The following is a 25,455-nucleotide window of genomic DNA, read 5'->3' as shown; positions in this document are numbered from 1 at the left end:
AGGGAAAATGCAGTCATGTTGCATTATATTATTTATTGTTTAACATGAATAGATAATGATGGGTGTTTTTTTATTTATGCTGAGGTTATACAAATGAATAATTAAAAAATAACAAAAAACTGCATCCATCTGTGATTAGAACCACATTGTTTATGGGTAAGATTTATTGGATACTCTGGAGTATTTTCTTACGTCATAAAAATAACAGAATTTTTATTTTTGGAAATGAGAAATCTATCTTCTGTTACTAGGAAAGACTGAGACCACAAAAGACATGGGCCGCTGTCTGGGAAAATATGTTGTGGTTTTCAACTGTTCTGATCAAATGGACTTCAGAGGACTGGGAAGAATATTCAAAGGTAAAGTCAAAAAGCCAAATAATGGTTGTTAATTAGTTATTCATTTTGTTAATACAAAAAAGTGTCCCTAAAAAAGAATACCTAAACTACATTTAACCCCCCCAAAAAATGTTTTTTTTTACTTTTTTTTTTTTTTTTTCTTTTTTACAAACTAATCACAGACATATGAAATTGGAACAGTCTAATTATGCTTCCAGTAAAATCACTGCTAAGTTCTGTGTAATTTCCAGGTTTGGCTCAGTCTGGCTCCTGGGGCTGCTTCGATGAATTCAATCGGATTGACCTTCCAGTTCTGTCGGTGGCAGCACAGCAGATTGCAATAGTTCTTACTTGCAAGAAGGAACGTCGCAAAAGCTTCGTCTTCACTGATGGAGACAATGTTGACATGAATCCAGAGTTTGGCATTTTCCTTACAATGGTCAGTGACATGTTGTAGACAGTCAAGTTTCCTGCATCTGTTGGTTCGTAACCTAAATGCTTGCACATATTCACTGCTGGTGGGTGCCTTCACCCCACCTCAGGCAACTTTGTTTGGTGGAAATACAGAGAGGTCCCAGAACAGAGCCATGTGACCCAAACACAAACCACGGTACTCTACTGATGAAATTGAGCGAATTGTCTTTTCAAAGAAAGTAATCATGACTAGGTTGAGATATGAAATGACATTATGACGTTATTTAATTTCTCACTTCATTTATCAATTTCATTTATTTAATTTCTCACTAATATGAGGGCTTGGGAGGCGTGTAGTTCTCGTACTTTCACAAAAAGTGATTATCAAATATTAAAGTGAAAATTTGCTGAGAAGCTGCCCCCTTTTTTTTTTTTTTATAAGCAAAATGAATACTTTCATAGCTAAAGTATTTAAGACAAAGTTCTGCCTCTTCTTAAAATTATTACCAAGTTTTCATTTCCATACTGTGCAGTAATTTTCTGACCACTTCATCTCTCATGTTTTTTCTTGTATAATTAGAACCCAGGTTATGCAGGCCGCCAGGAGCTTCCTGAAAACCTGAAGATTAACTTCCGCTCTGTAGCCATGATGGTTCCTGACCGTCAGATCATTATCAGGGTAAAGCTGGCCAGTTGCGGGTTTATAGACAACGTGGAGCTGGCTCGCAAGTTTTTCACACTTTACAAGCTGTGTGAGGAGCAACTCTCTAAACAGGTGAAGAAACAGAATTCTTAAAGAAAGTGAGTTGCAGTCATAGATTTGAAAACATACAAGCACTTGCTAATTTGATCCATGCACGCTTGTTTGTTGACTTTAATGTGCCAATAAAACATTATCATAACAGTGTGGCGGGAGCTTGTAGAAATGAAAGTGGTTACATTGTAAACCCTCTGGCGTGTTTAAATAAATGTCATTTAAATCTGCTGTGGAAATAAATCAAAACTTGAAAGTTATCATTACATATTCCAGCATTTGACAGGTCTGAAAGCAAACTTGATCTAAAGTGCCGTGTGCAATTTTCCAGGTACACTATGACTTTGGCCTGAGGAATATTTTGTCAGTTCTGCGAACTCTGGGAGCAGCAAAACGAGCCAACCCCAGTGACACAGAGTCCACCATCGTCATGAGGGTTCTGAGAGACATGAATCTTTCCAAACTGGTCTGTTTACACTACCTTAAACATCCAATAAAATATTTTTTTTTATATTTTATTATTAGAGATCTGTTTAATTTTGAATTATAACTGTAGCTGATAGGAATTAATAAAATGTAAAGTCCATATTTGTGCCTTGAAATAGTAGGATTGCTGGTTGAGGCGGCAGATTATAGACAATGATCCTGGTTGGAGAATCAAGGCAATTGGAACAAGAGATTGCTTTGTCTTCTTTATTAAAGATTGGCGGTGGACTTTACCATCGTAGTATACCATACATGTATGCATATACATGCGTGTGTGTGTGTTCTGAAATTAAAGGCAATAAAATGTATCGCAAAATGCTCAGCATATTCTCAAGCAGTTAAATGAAATATTCCTGAAGAAGTTACTGAATGAGCATGGGATATTAAAGATTCACCAGTAATATCCCAGTTTACTCGAATAGAACATGATGGCAGAGGTGAAATATTAGTAATGAAACATTACAATCTAAATGTTTCATAATAAGAATACTACTACTAATAATAATACTTCATACTAACTGCAAGGCTTTCTTGACTGTGTATATTTTTGCAACCGCATGTTCCAACTCTCCTTGTTTCCAAGATTGATGAGGATGAGCCACTCTTCCTGAGTTTGATCGAGGACCTTTTCCCAGGCATCCAGCTGGATAAAGCAGGATACCCTGAACTAGAGGCTGCTATCGACAGACAGGTAAGATGGAGGGAGATTTGAGTTAATTTGTGTTTACAGGGTGGAGTAATAGAATAGGAGATAGTGATCCAAGACAGTAAAAAAAAAAAAAAAAAGTAAACAAGGGGTGAGAGAGAAATTAAGAGGCTGAGTAAATCCGGCAGAGTCCTAATGGCTTGTGGGACTGCTGTATTTTTCATGTCGTTCTTAAAGTGCCTCAAGATATAGTACCCGATGGGATGCAAATGGTGCCATCTGTTGCTTGTCAAGGACCTAATCTCACTTCTCTGTGAAAAACGGTGTAGAGAAAATAGTTAAGTTGTAAGTAAGGTATACCATCAAAATAAAAGTCTACAACTTTCTTTTTTTTAATGCATCTCTCTCAGATCATTTATCTTCACTCTTTCATGAATGTACATGAGATGATGGCAGTTTCATAGGGCACCTTCATGATTTTATACAAAACATGACATTAAACTTGGTATGCATATAAGCATATAGTTAAAATGAATACACCTAAAACAACAAATATTTACACTGTTCTCCCTTAGGTTGAGGATGCAGGTCTGATCAGCCACCCTCCCTGGAAACTAAAGGTCATCCAGTTGTTTGAAACTCAGAGGGTTCGACATGGCATGATGGCACTGGGGCCCAGTGGGGCCGGAAAGACTACTTGCATACACACACTGATGAGAGCTATGACAGGTAGGATTTGGTAAAGTAATGTAATGTATTTTGAGCTTGTATGTTTACATTTGCAAGAGAGAACAAGTTAATTTAAGGGGATTTTTTTTTTACAACATTCTCATATTTTTTTTCCTGTTCCGAATGTTGCGTCAGTATTTCATAATGCCAGGATTAAAAAGTTAAAGAAATTATAGAAAGTTCATACTCAGCACCATGAATTTATTGCAAATTTTGAGCACTCCTCTAGATATGTTTGCATACTAATGAGGAAACACTGATTTCACAGGAAACTGTCCTGTTAAACACATGCTTTGTAGCCAGATGGAATGCAAGTCCAGGCACAGAACAAGGTGGTCAGAGCAGCTTTGTGCTTGTCAAGAAAATTTAGGTTTGTTTTTAATTACATGTGCCAAAAAAAGCCTAAATATGAAGAGCAAGGAATATAAACGGAGTGAACTAAATTCAACATAAAACTCCACACAAAACGCCATCAATATTTAAATGCATCAAGTAGATCATGAATATTATAAAGAATTATGAGAATTAAATGTTGGTTGTTGTATTAGTATCCTGATTTATATTTGGAAGCTCAAATGAAAAGCAAGTAAGACAGACTCATGTTCTTTACCTCATAATTTACATGTTCTTTACTTCATAATTTGCTTAAAGCTTAAAGCAAGGAGGCTCAGTCATGTTATATAAATTCATTTGAACCCAATGAACAGTGGTGTAGGGTGTTACTAGACATTTGAAAGGTAAGAACTCCAGGAATTTATATAATATAAATAAGATATATACAATTTCCTCAGTTTTAAAATACATAAAGGCATACATGTTTTACTTAAATAGTAAGAAAAGAGGCAGAGGTCTCTTAACTTTAACCTTGTCGCAAGTTGCATTATTTCTACAAAGCAGCATAAGCTAGCTGCAGCAGGATCACCTCATAAAAACTTAGATGGTATTATAAATGAAACACTGCTTTGTTATTCAAAATAAATAATCGAGTGTTACAAGAAATGCTCACTGCCTTCGTCCATTCAGACCATGACTGAGCTGTGTTAACCCTGTGACCTTGTGGTTTTGCAGTAGGGGCTATTGACCTAATTGGCACCCCAGAGCTCTACAAGCTGCCCTAAGCTGTGACTGGGAATTTAGTGTTGGTATATAGATGTAACTGCACACACAAATATGTTGGCAGAAAAATCTTTGCTTTTATATTAATTAAGAGGAAACGGGTTTGTAAGTTAACAGTAATTAACAATAAACAAGAAAATTCAGCCTCACAGTAAAGGCAGTTTGGAAATGAATGTCATTGTAAGTTTTGCTGTCTTTGTTTAAGTTGGATAGAAACACACATACCTCTGGGTGATTGATACAAAAAAATGGCTCTGTCAATTTTTTCTTCTCCCAGAGTGTGGTCAACCCCACAGAGAGATGCGCATGAACCCCAAAGCCATCACTGCACCTCAGATGTTTGGCCGGCTGGATGTGGCCACAAATGACTGGACTGATGGCATCTTCTCTACACTTTGGAGGAAAACACTCAGAGCAAAGAAAGGTCAGGGACATTTCTCACTCAACACTGCTGCTGTGTGTTGACACTGAAAAGTCTAAAACCACTAGAACCCCAGGCAGAGGCAATTAAGATGCTTTTTAGCAACAAAAGAGCAGGTGTGGATGAGAATCACCCTGAAATTCTTCAACACTGGTCAGTTATCTTAAAAGATCTACATTTGGTAGAAGAAGAGGTATATATTTACTATTACATAAACTCAAGGAACATTCTACATATACTATAATATTGGTAAATCTGGCCTGACAACTTTTTCAGCTAAATGGGGAAGATGACAATGAAAATATCTCAAATCTTTTCAATCAAGAGTAAATATAAAAATACCACTCAATTAGTACATTTTATCAAGTTTGATATTATAAAACTAGATACAATTTTTTTTTTTTTTATCTAAGTAGTTTAATTAATTTGTTCTCTTCTCCAAAGAAATATGATACTGACCACATCATAACTTAAATAGTTTTTATAATGACCATCATAGCGCTATATATAAATATTAGCACAACCTCCACTGGTTCCTAATAAGGAATGGATATTGGGTCAAGAGTAAAAAAAGAGCCAAAGCATGAAGAAGAGCCTTCATCAGACAAGAAAGATTTACTCAGATTAATCATGTTTTCTTCAAGTTTTTTCCTTTTATAAACTGAAGTAACTCTGAGAAAACCAGATAAATCATGCCAACTCTCCAGGGAAAATTTAAACATCTATAAACATTCTTGCATCAATTTTATTTTTCAAAACACAACTTGCAGGGTTTCTTTTTCTTCTGCGCTCTTTAAAAATGTATGTATGAATATGGTATATGAATATTTACTCAAATATGTTGAAATATTTTTCTGATGTACTTAGTATATGTTCTAATGCTGCCTCTAATGCTTTGCATTTCTTTGAGTAAGTTATGGTGCATATGCCTGTAATTGGCTTTTTGCAGCACTTTCTTGTTTATTCGTGCTGCTTGCTGCTTTTATTTGAGCAGGTTTCAGTGAATCTATAAAAAGTCTGTACTACATGGTTGCATGGCTTTTAATTGCAAAGAAAATCCAAGTGAAATCAGGCTGTGCATGTATTGTAAATCAATTAATTGGGAAATGGCTAAAGAATCTATTGTCTCAAAAGACTCCTGTTTTTACAGGACTGTGAACCAAATCATGTAAAGACCAGCCGTCTGTGTAGTAATTAATAGAGTTTCTTAGTTTGAATATATTAGTTTTGTGCAATTGATGACTGTCTTATGTTATAATGTGTCTGGACATTTAATTGCATTAGAGCTGAATGTAGATTTTAATGTTATATTAACCAAGCATTAATGGAAATAAACTGGTTTAAGCAGATAACTCATGATATGCCCCCAGTAAACTTTCACAAGCATGACTTTTTCAATTCAAAAGGTAAATTGTCATGTACATGCGCACTGTCTTCTCTCTCAGGAGAGCACATCTGGATTGTTCTGGATGGACCTGTTGATGCCATTTGGATAGAAAACCTAAACTCAGTTTTGGATGACAACAGAACTCTTACACTTGCTAATGGAGACCGTATACCGATGGCCCCCAACTGCAAGGTTGTGTTTGAGCCACATAACATTGACAATGCCTCGCCAGCCACTGTGTCACGCAATGGAATGGTGTTCATGAGCTCCTCTGTGCTCAGTTGGAGCCCAATACTGGAGGTAAATAAATGGCAAAATAATTATTGAACTAATATTTCTCTGAAAACATGCATTGAAAATGTGATTTGTGAAAATGTATGACAGTGTGCATCTGCTACATCACAGCTATCTAACAACACCACCTTCTTCTGCTTAAACCAGGGGGGCTCAAAGTTGGTCCTTTAGGGTTGCTGCTCTGCAGGTTTCCCTGTTTCAACACACCTGGCTTCCATTAAATGGATCCAACAGCCAATGAAGTTCTGCACAATGACTGATTAGTTTGAGTCAAGTGTGTTGGAGCAGGGATACATAAAAAACCTGCAGGATTGTGGCTCTCCAGTACCAAAGCTGGGCAAGCCTTAGGCTCTTCACACTGATTAGCAATGACTGAAAAGGGTAAATGATCACAAAATCCTTCACATGCAGAACTTATTTAAATCTCTTACTTTATAAAAGACCATTTCCAATTAGTTGCAGCTCACTGACATTTCTGCTCCATCTGAAAATAAACACATAACAGGGCAGTGTTTATGTAAACAGTAATAGACGGATAATGTTTGAAGTATATATGTATCTATATTTACATATTGCTGAATATTAAAGCTGCCGATGTTTTTGCAACAAACAACTTTGATGTGTTTGCTCCTTGCAGAGCTGGTTGAAGAAACGCTCTCCTCAGGAAGCAGAGGTACTGAGGCAGCTTTTCTCCTCATCCTTCTCTGAGCTGTACCGCTTCAGTGTGCAGTCATTAGAGTTCAAGATGGACATGCTAGAGGCCTTTGTCATCATGCAGTGCATAAACATGCTGCAGGGACTCATTCCGCCGAAGGTAAGGTTACAGCTTGTCTGAATTCCCACCCATGGGAACAGTCTGCACTTAAGCAGCACACACTGTGTATTTGATAAAGTGCTTTAGTCCTGCCGGCAGAAAAAAATTACTGCTAAAACAAAAAGGGTTATTGTATGTAGAGGCTAAACGATTCAGGCACTCCAAGACATTTTGAGAGTCAGATGATGGTGTTTTTCTGAGTAAGAACTAAGCCATGCGCTGGTGAGAATTGTTTGAAGACCTGCGAGACAGTGTTGTGTGAAGGCACAGAAGTGAGCAAACTACAAGACAACTTTCGCAACAGTGAAAATGCCAAAGAGCACAGAAGCCATTCTAGATCAAAATCCTGTGAACTAATGAAACAAAGACAACCAAAATACCACAGTTTCAAAACAGCATGTAGAGAAAATCAGACACAGCCAAACCATTGTAACATTATCACTTTCAGTCTTTTAAATGTTAGTGGTACGAAAAGGTTTTTAACCAACGACTCAGTAAAACGCCTGAAAATTAGGAAGGTCATCTGGTCCTTTTTAGCACCTTGTTACCAGGCAAAACCACAAAAAAAAACCTACATTTTTAACAGTTTGCTTCAGTAAAAAAAGAAGTAATAGTGGCTGCACATAGACGGTTTATGAGGTTATATTCTTTGTCTTAAAAGAACATGGCAGCACAACTTAGGCTTGCAAAAATATATTTAAACAAATCACAAGTTTCTGAAACATTGTCCCTTAAAAAGAAGAGACGTTAAATAAGGGAAACAAATGGAAATGTTTGGTCACAGTACACAACTTGACTTTTGAAAAATAAAAAAATAAAAAAAACCTGCACATCTGTGCAAATACATCATATCAGCTGTCCAACTGCCGCTGCAACATTTTGGCTGAGGTTTTGTTAAAAACATACACGGTGTACATGGAAAAGCTTTTTATCATATTAATTAATAACTTAACACTGAACTTGTTTTTGTGTTATCATCATGAAAAGTTGTGTCTAGACTAAAAAAAAGGTATAAATGCACTTGAGAGTCTGAAACCTAAGAAAAGATAGAGTCCTTGGAAGTCCTGAGTATTCTGGATATGTACAGTGTATGCTGTCATCACTGTTATCGGTCGTTTGTTAAAAACAAAAGATGCAGTGTAATACGGTTTTCACTTTACAGGAGCAGAGTGGTGAGTTATCTAGACAGCACCTGGAGCGACTGTATGTCTTCGCCCTCATGTGGAGCGCTGGCTCCATTCTTGAGCTGGACGACCGAAGAAAGATGGAGTTATGGCTCAGAGGAAATGACAATATCTGTCTAAATTTGCCAGACATTCCTCCTGACAGCGAGGATACCATGTTTGACTATTATGTCACAGCAGATGGTAATCAAACATATATGAACTGATAAGGTTACCTAAAACATTCAATGCCAAAAACATGCTAAAGTTGTTCCTTTTAAGGACTGGAACATTATGATCAATGCTGGCCTTTATTTGGAGTTTGCTTTGAAGCATCACATTTTCAATACATGTAAATGTTTTTTTTTTTCTTTTAGGCCATTGGGTCCACTGGAACAGCAGGGTTGAAGAATATGTCTATCCATCAGACTTCACCCCAGAGTACAGCTCCATCTTGGTCCCCAATGTTGACAATGTTAGAACAGACTTCCTAATTCAAACCATTGCCAAGCAGGGCAAGGTAAAGGAAATAACTCAAGAAGTGTGTGTTTTATTTCAGAAAAATGGTTTTGGCTCATGAGTTTGAAATATGAAAATGATGTCCCATTTTTTCTGCCTGTACTGATCTTATATGTCTTTTAATTGACTAAAAGCATTGAGCCATCCCTCATGTGACAGAGACCAAGAGGGAAATGTTCAGAGGAATATTTAGTATATTTGTGCCCTTTTCATAAAGTCTGAGGCTTTACGTTCTACAGAAGTCCCACCCATTTAATAATCTTTCCATTTAAACCATAAGGCTGTCTTGTTACAGCTGAGCACACAGGCGCACTCCAATTGATAATGCTTTAGCTTTGCTGGCCGCAGAATCACTGTAAGACCCCAGATCCACAAACGGGGGTCAATTTTATTGATGAACTACATGGCATTTCTTCTCTTCTGCATTGTGAAATTGGTTTGTGTAAGACAACTATTATCTAATTTTTTTCTTATTATTAATTTGCTTCCTTTTTCTTTTGTTGTTTTTCTGTAGGCTGTTTTACTAATTGGAGAACAAGGAACAGCCAAAACTGTCATCATCAAGGGTTACATGTCCAAATATGACCCCGAGACCCACATGGGCAAAAGTCTCAACTTCTCTTCTGCTACCACTCCACTCATGTTTCAGGTAAAGTAGGACAGCTTGTTTACCTTTTCTTTGTTGAATAGGAGGAAGTGGGTCAGTGCTTCATTCTTTCCTCTACAAACAGTGTATTTTACCATAAATTATCATGAACTTAATGACTGATTAAAAGGTGCAGGAAAATCCCAAATATCTGTTGCCAGCATACTGCTAACCATGAAAGCCGTTTGTGTCTCAGTGAAGCTTAAGTAGTCCATCTCTTTCCATCCATCATTTTACTGTCTGGTTTTTCATCATGTTCTTTGTTTTTTCTCTGCTAATGTTTTCTTTCAGAGGACAGTAGAGAGCTATGTGGACAAGAGGATGGGGACCACTTATGGCCCCCCTGCAGGGAAGAAAATGTCCATTTTTATAGATGATATCAATATGCCTGTCATCAATGAGTGGGGAGACCAGGTTGGGAATCAGTATAACCTCTCTAACCGTTTTCTCTTATTTTATTCCATGAAAGATTTTTTAAAATATAATTAACTTGAAGTGTTTTTCCTGTTAGCGTGATAAACATGATGTACACTCTTAGGCTGATGTTCTTCCTTTGATCGTAGGTAACTAATGAGATTGTACGGCAGCTGATGGAGCAGAATGGGTTTTTCAACCTGGAGAAACCTGGAGAGTTCACCAATATCATTGATGTTCAGTTCCTGGGAGCTATGATTCATCCCGGGGGAGGCCGTAATGACATTCCCCAGAGACTAAAAAGGCAGTTCTCAATTTTTAACTGTACCCTGCCCTCCAATGCCTCCATTGACAAGATATTTGGTGGGTAAAGCATTTAAAGAATCTTTATTCAGTCATAAACTGTTTGATAAAAGATGCTATTATGAAAATACTCAATATGTCAATTGGGGTTATTTATAAAAAGTTTTTGTGAAAATATATATATTTTTTTTATTTTATTCAGAAACTTTATTGTCATTGAACCAGTCAGCACAACAAAATTAATTCCAGTACAACCCATCCAAAACTTTGACATACAACATACATGTGACATAAACAGGATCAGGCAGACTGAGGCATAGCCACAAAAGCGGTGCACCTTTGTATGCAGAATGAGGAAAAGATGACATGAGGAAGGATGGGTGGGTGTTGAAAAAGAAGTATCTCTACACTTTACCTAAAGGGGGAATGATAAAGATGCTACAAAAAACTACACCTCTAAACATAAGCACAAATTCAGACATTAGACAATAAGTGAGGTCGCAGCCAGCCAAGCAGCGCACCCATCCAACTTGCCGTCCATGAGTGGAGGGAGGGGCGAGATCCAGAGAAGGCGGTGAAAGATAGGGGAGTGTGTCTGTAACAGTGGGTGTGAGTGTGTATGAGTGTGTACGTTCAGTGAGTGAGTCTGTGAACTTTCTTCAGTTCATCTGTGCCACCTGATGTAAATGCAGCCTTGAGAGCTGAGTTCAGTTTAAGTTCCACAGGCCTGAGAAAGCAAGGGGGGATTGGAGGGGGACTGAGCGCCAGACATAATTTCATTCCAGGAGATTTGATAATCAGCCTGCCCAAGGCCAGTGCAGGAAGCCAGATTCAGATAACAGCTTTGTTTTTGGTCAAGCTAAGCTTCGTTTGGCTCAGCTTTGAGTCCTTAGTGGTCTCAGTCGGACTCCGAAACAGCCGCATCAGTTTCCACCAAAACTGAGCAACAGCTTCTCCATGATGTTTCCCACCTACAGATGAGCTCCAGACCACAACCAGCCTGTCAGGTCGGGCCAGACTGGCATCCAGTTGCGGTCCAGCGCTGTCACGCATGAGTTCGAGTACTAGTTGCTCGGCATAGTTCATCACAGATCCTCCAAAATTTGCGACACACCAGGAAACCGCACACACCAAACAGCAGAAACCCAGTTATGACAAATTGTGTAGAAATCCTCCACAGAAAGAAGCAACAGACACATGACCTTCCTCACGTATCCCGGCGTCACGGCTCCCCTTCGCCTGTTCTTTGGGGAAAAAAGATTTGATGAGTTGCATTGAGAGACCAGCTGACCAGATCCATGATTTAAATTCAGGGGGAAATGGAGAAAGAGGCTCAGATAGATAGATTGACAATACAAAGAAGCAACAGGTCAGAGTGGGAACAGGAGGGAGAGAAAAAGCGTCCGTCCTCTCCAAGAGCCAGAAGAAAAAAAAAAAAAAGAAGCATTTTCATAATGCATTATTTATGCTTAAACATGTATGATGAAAACATGTCTAACTGTTCACCTTATCATATAGGTGTGATTGGTGAAGGTCACTTCTGTGCACGTCGTGGTTTCACTGAGGAAGTTCAGAGCACTGTTCCTCGTTTGGTTTCTTTGACCCGCCAACTCTGGCAGCTGACCAAGCTCAAGATGCTCCCAACACCTGCAAAGTTTCATTACATCTTCAACCTGAGGGATCTGTCCAGAGTCTGGCAAGGCATGCTCACCACCACTGCTGAGGTGGTGAACTCTGTCCAGGTGAAAAGATTTAAGTACATGTGTCGCTATTGTTGTTTGTGGGTTTTTTTTTCTTCTAAGAAATTCATGTAGTGGGATAACATGGTTGTCTTATCAATAAAACAGTATTTTTAATAGAATTTAGTAATAAGAGAAAAATCCTTCCTTTAATACAAATGATCAATTATCAAATTATCCAAAAGTACTTATTTAAACCTACATTTATCTTAAACTATACCATCAGTGTGAAAAAGCCATAGTGACAGAATCCTAACATATGTTGTCGGTCTACTTCATGACCTGATATTCTCTGGTTAGTAAATTCATAAGAATAGATCACAGATCTTCAGATTGTGACCATGCTAATCTTAACAATTGCTTTTTAAAAAAAAAAATCACATCCCTGCAAAGCTTGTCAAACTTAGAACACTCTAGAATACATAATACAAAATTTAAAACTTTTAGGCAACTAAAGTTGTCAACCAAAATGCAGGGGTGTTTCTTTTGGGAACAAAATAGTTCCTTTCCATCAGTGACACTTGTCATACTGGCTGTGGGCTTATGTTGTGCTATGCAACAAAGCAGGATCAGAATGTTAATTCACCTCTTCATACCTGAATTTACATACTGTTATAGATAATCCAAATAAATCCAAATCCAAAAAATACACTGTTCAAAGAAATTAAATAAAAATAAATACATTATATAAAAAAAAGGCTGGATATAGTTTGTCACAGAAATTAGCAGACACTGAGAGTTCCTGCTGTCATCCACTTTCCAGGCAGCTGTTTGCAAGGGGGACTGGTATCTCAGCCTAGGCTCTAAACAAGAATCTGCCCATGGTTCATGAGTGAAGCAGCTGCTTTTGCTTCCCTTCTTTCTATTCAGAATGAAATCACTAACAGAGAAGTATGATCTCCCAGGTGTTGCTGGCTCTCTGGAAGCACGAGTGCCAACGTGTGATAGCTGATAGGTTTACAATACCTGATGATGTGGAGTGGTTTGACCAAGCCCTTGCAAAACTGGTAGAAGAGGAGCTTGCAGAGGAGGATAAGAGTATTGTGGATTTTGGAGTAGAAAGATACTTTGTTGACTTCCTACGAGATGCCCCTGAAGCTACAGGTACCATTAAGACAAGAAAGCATCACTATACATCATTATTGGTTTAATTCTCTCTTTGACTTTTGATGTTATCCTGTTAATATGAAACCATTTTACTCTCAGGAGAAGAGCCAGAAGATTCTGACTTTGATTTGCCCAAGGTGTACGAGCCTATTGAATCATTTGAGAGTTTAAAGGAACGCCTGAACATCTTCCTGTGCCATTACAACGAGAGCATCAGGGGTACTGGTATGGACATGGTCTTCTTTCAGGATGCAATGATACATCTGGTCAAGGTGAAATTTTCGTTGATTGTTGCTTATCACAACTTATCAAGGACGTATACCTGCATATTTTACCCCAGCATCACATGTGCACATTTTGTTTTATGCTTGTAGGTGTCAAGAATAATCCGGACACCAGGAGGTAATGCCCTGTTGGTGGGTGTTGGGGGATCGGGCAAACAGAGTCTGACCAGACTGGCTGCATTCATAGCTGGATACAAGATCTTCCAGATCACTCTCACACGGTAATGATTGCATGCAGGATAGAAAGTTGAATTTATGTATCAACCAATGATTGCTGAGATAGGCTCCAGCTTCCCACAACCTTTAATTTGACCAAGCGGTAATGAAAATGACTGACTGACTGACTTACAATACAGTCCAACTTGGTGCCAGCAGTCGCCTCGAATTACCTGCTACCATAGGAGGCTTTCTGAAAGAAAGTGAATCACACTGGTATTCATGGCACAATATATTTACAGCTTTGTCCTTCCTTATGCTGAATTTTTCTACCGAGAATTTTTTTTATGTGGTTGATTCAAAAGAATAAAACCTTTTTTCTATTAATAGCTTCATTTTTCTTTGCCTGTTCTCTACAGCACTGTCTGTCTCATTTTCTTCTTACTTACTTTGGCCTTTCTCATATTCTTTCAATCTGTCAAATATTTTTCCCCCTCAGTCCCTGTGTGCATTTGTGGCCATCATATTTCGCATCGGCAAAGTCCCTAACAGATTTCAGTGGTTGCTGTTAATATGAATGAGCCTTGTGTTTCCCCTCATGTCTTCAGTTATCTCTAGAGATAACAGGCATCTATTCTGTGTCTCTTTTACTGATTTCTCATTCGCTTACTAACATACAAGTAGACAAATTGACCTTTGGATCCACATTCAATACAATGAAGTCTTTTCTATTCTCACAGATTCAATGTGACTCATCTTTTCCTTAAACTTTGTCATTGTTTTTCAGATAAACAATCCCTACAAAACTTGGTATTTCATTTTAATATTCTTTTTTCCATGTACTTCTTTTTTCATCATTTCTGAAAGTTTTTCCTGTTGAAAATGCCCTCCAGCCAAGTTGCATATGCCCTGAGATTTCACCAACTTCGGCGGAAACTCTGTATTTCTTTATAAAGGTCATTTACTTCTGTTCATGGATATAGATTCAAACTTTTTAAATGTGAAAAGATATAACTTTTTAACCTGTTTCTTGACTGACTCGATTGACTTTCCTCATACAGGCAAATGACACAAGTCAAACTCTATTTATCATGTTGAGTTCTTGCTCGCATCTGGTTAGTTACCAAACAGCAGAATTTTTAGCCAACTTTGCTTGGCTCCCCCGAGCATGCCACGGGCTTAAGTCTGCTGTCATCCTCTTCACTTTTATCAGAAGTTTCTTTCCCAACCTACACATGCCAAATGAATAAAGATGCCAAGCTGCCTCCAACTGCTGACTCCAGAGCCCACCTGTGCAAGAGTAGTAACTACGTGCTTAATAATTACAAACAGTTTGGTTCATGTAATTGGAATAAAACCAAGTTTAATAGCAGTTTTTCATACTACAATCCCTGCTAAAAAAAAAAAAAGAGAATCTTAAAGGAAAGAGGGATGTTAATTTATCTGGGTTTTTTTTTATAGCACTGGAAATATGACAAACAACTGTTGTATTTTACATTTAAGTACTGAATATATTTTTTAGGTTTCATCTCAAGTAAACAATATAAAATCATAATATAAAAAAGGCGAAGTAAGTACTTTGTTGTATCTTCTGTGGCATTTTTAAGAAAACTTAAATTCTTTGACTCATAAACATTACTAATGATAAATAATTCACCATTATTTCAGTATTTCCTTTCTCACATGACAATTTTAAAAAATATTTTCAGTGCATATTGCTTCAAGTTTTCTGTCCTGATAGTCACAAATTAGACCAACCTGCATGTTTCCCTTTTACAACCCTCCTCTGTTGGTCCTTAGTTGCTCCAAATTTTAACACAGTTGACTGGGAACAACCAATTACTTTTTCCACAAACTATCCCAGTTACATTTAGGAATAAAGTTAGTAACCCTTTCTCTTGCCTCAGCTCATGGTTCATGTAGGGCCATGTTTGCTGTTTTTTAAAACTGTTAAAGCTCTGTAAGACTCTTTTTACTGTGAATTACCCTCAGGAGCAGCTGTATGTAGTGTCCACTTTGTTTACTTAAAGTGGAACTATTATGTGCATTTCAGGCTAATTTATCTTTATTTCTGAGATTGATTGAGTTATTGTCACAAATCGCTTTATTCACTTCACCCTCTGACACCCTCTCCGTAGGCTGTCAGATCAGCCTGTGGGCAAAACGAGTGGATTGAGACTCTTCTGCATTAAGCCCCGCCTAAACAGAAGGATTAGGCTAATATGAACTCAATAAAAAAACTAAATACAATGTCAACACATAGCATACAGCCCTACATGTTGGAACCTGAATCAGACCCTGAAAACGAAGTGGAAAACAGCAACCCACAGCAACGAATGCAGCAGGATGTCTCTCTTTGGTAAACTCACCAGCCATTGTTGGAAATAACTTTATCCGACGTTTTCCACCCGCCTGATGTATTTGTACATGCCCTTGTTAACCAGTAGAAGGTAACCAATCACCGAACCTTATGCCCCGGGACGTCACAAGGATTTCCAAGTAGAAAAAAACTCTCTAAAACAACGCGTTTTTCATTGCCATGGAAACCGAACGGAGAGAGTGCTGGAACTCAAACTCAAACTCAAACATGTGTTTAGATGATAAAAAAAAAACAGTGCCGTTCACATGTCTGATGAGGATTCAACACTGTAACACTGTAGAAAGCTCAGAAAACTCCAAATACCACAATAGCAACCCTTTAAATAGAAAGAAAACTGCTTAAAAATAGTACCACTTACAGATGGATCTGTCTGGAAAAGACTTTTTTGCATTCTGCATTCCATGCATTTTGCATGGATTCCTACATTGGATGTCTTCAGGAACCAGCTGGATTGTATGATGATACTTATACTTATCTTACAACCTCTAAAATGATGTTTAGTACTGGCTTTGTTCAGGATATCTGTGATACAGGTGGCTGGTCATCTCCCCTTTCTGTTTTATTAGATATATGTCTTGTATGACAATGCATATTCCTTAGTAAGAGGAAGCTTCAGAGGAAGACTCAAATATCACAAGCTAACTAACCGATGGAGTCACTCAAAAAATATGTTTATTTTTATTAAAGTATGCTGCCAAATTCAATTTAAACATGGTAAGGCATCATAAGAGTAGGTAATGGGGCATATACTACTGTGACATCTCAGGTATGTTCATCTGAGAAGCAAGGTATTTTAAAACTTCATCTGAGTTCATTTGTGTTCAAACACAAATGCACAAAAGCGGATGGAAACTAGGACATGCCTCATCACCTTTCAAGTCAGAAAAGTGTCAGCCAATTTTCCACCAAAAGCTCCAAAAGCTTCAGCACAGCAACACTGCACAGGCACACATTTCTGATTAGGGATGTAAGCGAGTCTTTTCCCTTTCCTGTTGACAATGGTATTTTTAAGAAGTCTTATATGATTAGCCAGAGTGTCATTCAGCAACAACAAAAATATTTTTTTGTTTTTATGTTTTTTGTTTTTTGTTCCAGCTCATACAACACAGGCAACCTCATGGATGACCTGAAGGGTTTGTACAGAACAGCCGGCCAGCAGGGAAAGGGCGTCAGCTTCATCTTTACTGACAATGAAATTAAAGACGAATCCTTCCTCGAGTACATGAACAATGTGCTGTCATCAGGAGAGGTCAGGAGAATACCCCCCCCCCCCTTTAACTTCAACTTTAACTCCCCGTTTAAACTTTAGTTTACTTTCACTTCTTTCTGATTGTCTTCTTACAGCTTCTTCTCTGTTTTTTTTCTCTCTGTTTTTTCTTGAATTACAAGATGTTCTGTCTGCCTTGTTGTTGTGGCATCGATACCGTATGTTCCCTGTTTTCCTCTTTTTTTCCCCTGGCTCCTGTTTCGCCCTCCCTCTGCCTCCCTCTTTGGGTAACAATTTAAGCTACAGATGCTTTTACAAGAGGAGGTAAATTGATGTGGGGACCAGGGAAGAGTGATGATGGTGTTTGAGTGCTATTTGTATGCAGGTGAGAGGTTTGTGTGTCATGTTTGTGGGTGTTGGAGAGAGACACTTGTGTTGCAGTAGTGCTTGGATGATGGTGGGTGAAAGACGGTGACAGAGGGGACACAGATGAGAAACAAAATGGAAGAGCAAGCTGTTTGTGTGATGTTTCAATGGGAGTACCTAGCAGATGGGAAGACACATGTTGCTGCCTACCACAACACCACGTGTTCATCAGAACACCCTCTCCCCTCTGTTACTTGTCCTACTTCTCAGCATTGAGGAATTTGGTAAAAAAGAAACAAAAACACTGAAAGAATGTGATTCTTTAATTAAAACTGCACAAATGGTGAATTACACGTGATCTGACATTTAAAATCAATTAAAAGATGAATTAGGTTTATCTAAATTCACTAGATCTTTATGTCAGCAAACACTTCTGAAGTTAGCAAGGTCCTTCCCGACACCATTATGATCCCAATATATTTGCAGGTGTATGATTTGTACAGTCATATTTAATAAAAAGCTGTGTGTGTGTGGGTGACTGAGAAGCACATGTAAAGCACTTTGCAGAATGTAGACAAGGTTAATGTTGTGCTATGTAAATGTCATCTATTTATTATTTGATTTAAAAAGCAGTATAAGATATATTCATAATAGGAAATAATAATGTGCAGATGTTTTAACATTTTAATCTAAAAGAAAATCTATTTGAACTTTTATTCTAACAAAATATCATGTTAAAAGTTGCGTGTAAGTATAAAAGCAGTGAATTTTGTGTTTGAAGGGATGGCATGGTTAAGCTTTAAGATATACAGCTATAGCTTAGATAATGACATTGTGATGTTAGTAACATATTGTGTTTCTCTCTTCAGGTGTCCAGCTTATTTGCACGTGATGAGATTGACGAGATCCTCAGTGATCTTATCCCCGTCATGCGGCGAGAGTTTCCCAAGAGACCACCCACCAATGAAAATCTGTACGAGTACTTCATGTCCCGAGTCCGACATAATCTCCATGTTGTGCTGTGCTTTTCTCCCGTTGGAGAAAAGTTCAGAAATCGAGCTTTGAAATTTCCAGCACTGATATCTGGTTGCACCATGGACTGGTTCAGCCGCTGGCCAAAAGATGCTCTTGTTGCAGGTACATTTATCCAACAGTTTAGGTTAGTTTTTTTCTTTTGTTCCCTTGTTGGTGTTTTTCTTGCCTTTTTTTTGGCTCTCAGTAATTTACTTAGTGTTTTAAAATTAGGTATTTGACCAGGAAAAATATAACAGTGAATGATCACCAGGTTGATTAAAAATGTTCCAATGTCATCTTATTAATCAAACTTTCATCACACAAAGTTTAGTCAACTTAAAGGTGTCAGCATCAAGATTAATTCAAAGATATACTTCAAGATATACATTTTTTGTCTTTATCTTTATTTAATAATCATTAAAAACTTTCAAAACTTGTGTCATTTATCAGTGCAGCCTCGATCAAAGCAGCCGCTTGTCAATCTGACACAGGATAAAATTTCATTGGAAATGGTTCCTTAAATGAGCAAGTCATGCAAAACGACCCCAAAAAAACCAGAGAAGTAGAACCTTTTTTTAAGAGATAATGGCCACTCAGCTTGGCTTTTTCTGGGGAAAGATCAATTTTATGTTGCCTGTCATTAGCTGCGGTTGAAGGAGGAGTAGGACCCAAGTGCAGGATAAAGCAGGCTGCAGGCAACCAAATGAAGAAACTAGAGGTCTTTAATTAATAGGACTAAAACCAAGAGTGCCACTAAAGTAGGAAACGGTTGAACAGGCAACACATGAAGCAAAGACAAGATTGGCGGGTCTAGAGACTAATAAGATGCATGGAAATACAGCCTGGTAGAAAGAAAATAAGTTTAAAAGATGGCTCAAGGAAAGTGATTCTTTTCCATAAAAACAATAAATTATTAAAAACCCAAATCATAAAACATTTTTCCAGATTCATTTAGCTCGTTCCAAAAAATAGGTTTTCCTCGCTTATGTTTTCCATCAGCCAGACACTATTCAATGATGTACATTGTCTAATGTGCATATTTTTATAAATCAGTTAGGAATATGAGTCAGATGTTATAACAATAGATGTACATATTAAAAAAAATTCATCATGTCCCAAGCAGATACAGTCATTTAGGCTTTTTAATTATATCTTATAGATCAAGGATTTTCTTATCTGGTATTTCAGGTTCATTGTCCTGCGGGCTTTAAATGTTTCCCTGCATCAATTGCATGCATTTTATATGGATTATATGTGCTAAAGAAATGAAATGCCAAAAACCTTCAGGACAATAGCATATGAGGGCTGGGATTCCTGTTTTGGACTGTCGGTAGCTTACATAATTCAGAAGCAAGTTAGAAATATGTATGTTCTAAATCAATACTATCTGGTTTTAATTGAACAAGTCTTTTTTTTAATGTATTGTCTTTCAGTTTCAGAGCACTTCTTATCTGTCTACGACATAGACTGTTCACCTCAGGTTAAAAGGGAAGTGGTCCAGTGCATGGGCTCCTTCCAGGATGGCGTAGCTGAGAAGTGTGTGGACTATTTCCAAAGGTATAATGTGTTTTCAAATGGATTATGAATGTTTAGGACATTTTATATGTTTAAATGAAAATCAGAAACACACCTAAATATAGCTGTAACTGTATCTCCATATTTGAAGAAATGATTTGACTACAATAACAAATATTCTTTTTGTGCCACATATTCTTTAGACTGGTAATCCCCAATTTTAGGTTTAGGTTTAATCCCCAAGATTAGGTTGTTCTCTAATGAACTCTGCACAAATCTGCTATTGATTCACTCATTTTAGTCAAGTGTGTTGCAGCAGGTAAACATAAAATCTGCAGGACAGGGAGCCTTGAGGACCAGATGTCAGGATGCCTGCTTTAGATAATTTTGTCCCCAAAAATCATTGATCTCAGTGAGACATTAAATTTGATTAGATTCGTATTAATTACATTAAAGGTTTAGTGAATTTACAGCATTTTGAAATTTCATGAACTCAGTCTACTGCAATCTAAATTTGTTTTAGATACCGGCGCTCCACCTATGTGACCCCAAAGTCCTACCTGTCCTTTATTCAAGGCTACAAGACTATTTATAAAGAGAAAAGGTCTGAAGTCCAGACACTGGCCAACAGGTAAACAGACTTTCAGAATGAATTCAGTAAGAAATTCAATGATGTACAGCAATTGTTGGCTTTCATGCTTTACTTTGACATCTTCCATTTCTTTTTTATTCAATATAAATTTTTGACATGACTATACTGTTGACCAGGATCCTACATGGTTTGGTAATCAGGAATAGTAATAAATTCTTGAAAGTCAGTAACTGTGTCTAGATATATTTTCTGTCGGAGCCTACAGAAGCAGTTAGCAGACAAAACACAGGGTTCAACCCCAGACAGGTCACCAGTCTATTACCCTTGAATGGCTGAAATTTACTGAGAAAACATGACATTAAAACATTTAACCTGACACATGACACACACAAGCCATTGATGAAAAACCTTTGTAATAATGCACAGCTATTTTCACCCACTGGGGCCAAAGAGACCGGCTGTAAGGATCTCATCTACAGTAGTTTATCTCAAAACCTGTTTGGATATTTACGACACAAGGATATTGTTTGTGACTTCCAGTTTCATTCCAGATTGATAAATAAATGCAGTAAAAGCAAAGGTGTAAGAAAGCAGTGGCTGCACTTGGCTTGACTGACTGTGGGCATTTCTATTGATTAGGATGAACACTGGTCTCAAAAAGTTGAAGGAGGCATCAGAGTCCGTTGCAGCTCTTAGCAAAGAGCTGGAAGTGAAAGAAAAGGAGCTTCAACTTGCCAATGACAAAGCTGATATGGTAGGCAGAGCTCTTTTTTTCCTCTGTTTCTCAGTTTGTGTGTTTGTCTAAGGTTTGGAAAGTGCATCTGCACACCGGCAGAATTTCCTTTCCAACAGCTGTGTCTTTTAGATTAAAACATAAACACTCTGTAATGAACAGCACAGCCGATGTTAGATTCATCTGCATTTTGTGCATATGAATATTTATCACCCTGTTAATTTTGCAATATTTTCATGTAAGTGTATGTGCAATTAGATGCAAATTTGCATAAACTAAGGCAAAATCAATAGCCCTTTTTCTGCATAAATGACTAAGTAAATCTGTATTTTTCAGGCAGTGCTCGAATGTTTCACACATGTACATGTGATTATATGTGATGTAATTTGAAAAGTGTAGGCTTTCAAATCAGCAGTTTTTGGATATAATATATGTGATTTTTCTGCAGTGTGTGAAATTAAATCTATGTAAATGTAACTGCATACATTTATACTACTTATTTGCATGTGCATGTGTTATTATTTGAGCTAAGGTATCCTAATTATTACAATATTTCAGTCTATACATGCTATCAGTTTTGTCTCAATTTAAAGTTAATTTTACATTACTAAGATATATGGTACCCGACAACCATTTTTTCCCATTGTATTGAAAATGTGATAAACTCAAGAGAACTCTGCTTCATGGTCAAGTTTAATTTTTCTTCCAGGTGCTGAAGGAGGTGACGGTAAAAGCCCAGGCAGCAGAGCGGGTGAAGGTAGAGGTGCAGAAAGTAAAAGACAAAGCTCAGGCTATAGTTGACAGTATTTCAGCTGACAAGGCCATCGCTGAGGAGAAACTCGAAGCTGCCCGGCCAGCTCTTGAAGAGGCGGAAGCTGCTCTGCAAGTATGACACTGAAAAACAGTCATTTTTAGTGTGCAGTTTTCCAGTGTCTTCAGTATTTCCTTCTAAGGCATGGAAATATTTTATATTACCTATTTTGCATGTAAATAAGATGAAACCCACAACCACAATGAAGTTACTAGTTTTGCAATCAACCTACTGGCAAATGTTTAATTAAAAATGTTTTTTTTTTTTTTGTTTTTTGTTTTTTTTAACTTTTTCTTTGATGCTTTATTCTACTTTATCAGCATGTTTCGGGCCTGGTCATACATGACTTTCCCCCAATCCTGTACGCCTGTTCTTTGGCTAAACAAAGCCAAAGTTGTGCTTAAATCATTGTTGAATGTTAAATGGGTCCTGGTGAGGACGCACACATCCTCTCAATAGCTGATGTCAGCTGTCACTGTGTCAACGGCATCTTTTTGACTGTAGATGACACTTAAGTCAGTGCAGTTAAGGTGAATTTGGAAGTTCTGCTCCTCGTCTTTGATCTATTTCCTCACAGTCTTGGTAACAGGTTTGGCGCATTTTTTTATTTATATGTTGGATAAATTGAGATGGACCAGGCAGTGATCAGAGAACTACACTAAGAGAAATGACCTGTTGTGTTGTAATGATCTTGCATGTCTCTCTCTCTGGTGAGGCATTTCATGTTTTGTCTGTGTTTAGGTATCTTATGTGTTAAATAAGATATACTAAAATCAGCAAGAATAAAGCAAGAATAAATAACAGAGTCCAAGAGTTCTGTTCCTAAAGTCTGTTCAGCCACAAGTTGTAACAATATTCTCACACAGGCCTGAGGCAGACAGCAAATTAAAAAGGTTTGCAGTTTACTAAGCTAGAGCAGCACATCCTCTTCAACAATATTACATCTTGCTACCAATCTTCACTGACATAGAAACATAATCTTCCACCTCTTGTTTCTCTACTGACTCAGTGATGTGGATGCCTGGCAGATCTCTGTCTTTATTTGCTTTATTTTCCTCTCGCTTGGTGGTGCCTCTGGTATGATTTTTTCTGCATATTTCTTCTCCTTTGTTATTGTAAAACTGCAAAATTGTGTTGAATCTTTTATTACTGCACATGCCCTCCAATGAACATGGTAATTAAAAAGAAATTACTGTGTTCTTTATTGCCATTTTAAAACCTTCTCTCTTTGATAAACTTGCAACATAGACTGTGTTCTTCCAATTTGCTATTTTTAAATTCCTCTTACAAAACTCTCCTCCCACATTCCCTGTTCTTTTGTGTGTATCCCTCCTCACTAGTAACTGAATTACAACTTCAGTGCTGCAACATAAACAAAAAGTGGAACCATTTTCAAACATAACAATTACTGAATCTCATTGTTTACTTCCTAATTAGCAATTTGTACATCATGCCAAATACTTTAATAGTAAAAGTACTGCTATTTTTTTTTTGTCTTTGTTCACACAGACAATCAAACCATCAGACATCGCTACAGTGCGAACGCTTGGTCGACCTCCCCATTTGATCATGCGGATCATGGACTGTGTGCTGCTGCTCTTCCAGAGACGAGTTAACGCTGTAAAAATCGATCCAGAGAAAAATTGTAACACACCATCCTGGCAGGAATCCCTGAAACTTATGACAGCTGGAAACTTCCTGGGTAGCTTACAGGTACAACTTCCAGTATCTTATGTAGATCTGTGCAGCAGAAAAAGCTAAAAACATAAACTCTGAAACACTTGAATTAAGAGGTTTTGTTATGAGCTCATTTATGTATTTATTTATTTATTTATTTGTACACCGTCAAGCTAAGCAACAAAGAAACAGGGAAAATAGAAGGAAAAAAATAACAACAATGAAAAACACACAACACATAAATAACAACTCTCTATACTCACCGAAATGTGTTAAATATGTCTGTTCTCCAGATATTTACAGCTCATTACCACCTCATACAATCTTATTTCCCCCATTTTATGATTTACTTTTTTCTTTTGAAGCAATTCCCCAAAGACAATATTAATGAAGAAATGGTGGAGCTTCTGCAGCCCTATTTTGAAATGCCAGACTACAATATTGAAACAGCCAAGAGGGTGTGTGGCAACGTAGCTGGCCTTGCATCCTGGACCAAAGCGATGGCCTCTTTCTTCTCCATCAACAAGGAAGTTTTGCCCCTAAAGGTAAATATAAACTGTGGAAAATAAAATAGTAGTGTTTTGTTGGTGTGGCAAAAAGGTTTCTGGGAAGAGAAAATAAAGAAAGACTCCAAAAGAAGTAGACCAAGAACGAAATGTATAAAGAAGAGCTTTTGAGATGGACATAATGTCTACTAACCAGTAAAATTGGTCCTTAAATGGACATCATCATTTCTTTAGTAAATGTAAAGCAATAAGGAATATGTCCCCAGTGCAGTTAGTATCTGAGGTCCTTTTTGAATGATAAGAAATCATAACAGTGGCGTAAAGAGGCTGCTTTTTAGGAAACACCATATAGCAAGGGTGTCCAGCTTGGGTCTTTAAGGACCACAATCCTGCAGGTTTTCAGTGTATCCTTTTTCCAACACACTTCATCTCAAATTAATGAGTCATTGTAGACAACTTCATAGGCTGCTGGATCCATTTAGTTTGAGTCAGTTGTGTTGAAGCAGTAATACACTAAAAACCTGCTAGACAGCAGCCCTCGAGGACAGACTTCAGTATAGAGCATCTTAGACATGAATATAATTTATTCATGTTACTGTAATTAGGTATTAATTGGCTGATAGTGTAGGTATTAAAAAAGCACTTAAATGTAATCACTATGTTTTAAACCTCGCTTTATTAAAAAACAGAAAAAATAATAGGTTTGTCTCCTTTCAATGTTTCTTGTATCCCATCTTGTCTACATTTGGTTTACACACCAAAAAATGCATTTTCTGTTGGCAAGCTGCTTAATCATGAAACTAAATGCACTAATGTCAAATCAAACAGTTCTCGTCTGTATCTGTCACTTGAGAGATTATTCCCTTTAAAGACACAACAGAACTTTTGCCATTTCCCCCGTTACGTGCCCCTTATCAATGGCTA

The 25,455-nt window shown here is 37.5% G+C and overlaps 1 protein-coding gene across 2 annotated transcripts in view; it reads left to right on the top strand.

Moving 5' to 3' along the window:
- Positions 1-25,455, top strand: part of dnah5 (dynein, axonemal, heavy chain 5) — a gene marked incomplete at both ends in the record, with an annotated part of 97,426 nt that overhangs the window by 38,444 nt on the left and 33,527 nt on the right. For both annotated transcript variants that reach the window (XM_079241402.1, XM_079241401.1), the window contains 26 exons: positions 252-359; positions 590-777; positions 1,333-1,527; positions 1,838-1,972; positions 2,576-2,683; positions 3,214-3,367; positions 4,761-4,907; positions 6,350-6,591; positions 7,223-7,399; positions 8,562-8,766; positions 8,940-9,082; positions 9,596-9,730; positions 10,019-10,141; positions 10,291-10,504; positions 11,963-12,186; positions 13,089-13,287; positions 13,390-13,562; positions 13,665-13,795; positions 17,206-17,359; positions 18,553-18,820; positions 20,131-20,254; positions 20,736-20,843; positions 21,444-21,558; positions 22,247-22,423; positions 23,858-24,061; positions 24,391-24,570. In XM_079241402.1, the coding sequence (XP_079097528.1) occupies positions 252-359; positions 590-777; positions 1,333-1,527; positions 1,838-1,972; positions 2,576-2,683; positions 3,214-3,367; positions 4,761-4,907; positions 6,350-6,591; positions 7,223-7,399; positions 8,562-8,766; positions 8,940-9,082; positions 9,596-9,730; positions 10,019-10,141; positions 10,291-10,504; positions 11,963-12,186; positions 13,089-13,287; positions 13,390-13,562; positions 13,665-13,795; positions 17,206-17,359; positions 18,553-18,820; positions 20,131-20,254; positions 20,736-20,843; positions 21,444-21,558; positions 22,247-22,423; positions 23,858-24,061; positions 24,391-24,570 (4,331 nt within the window). The remainder of the gene's footprint in view (positions 1-251; positions 360-589; positions 778-1,332; positions 1,528-1,837; positions 1,973-2,575; positions 2,684-3,213; positions 3,368-4,760; positions 4,908-6,349; positions 6,592-7,222; positions 7,400-8,561; positions 8,767-8,939; positions 9,083-9,595; positions 9,731-10,018; positions 10,142-10,290; positions 10,505-11,962; positions 12,187-13,088; positions 13,288-13,389; positions 13,563-13,664; positions 13,796-17,205; positions 17,360-18,552; positions 18,821-20,130; positions 20,255-20,735; positions 20,844-21,443; positions 21,559-22,246; positions 22,424-23,857; positions 24,062-24,390; positions 24,571-25,455) is intronic.

This window comes from Telmatherina bonti (assembly GCF_933228915.1).
Source record: "Telmatherina bonti genome assembly, chromosome: 5".
Lineage (NCBI taxonomy): Eukaryota > Metazoa > Chordata > Actinopteri > Atheriniformes > Telmatherinidae > Telmatherina > Telmatherina bonti.
This window is presented reverse-complemented; position numbering and strand designations above follow the sequence as displayed.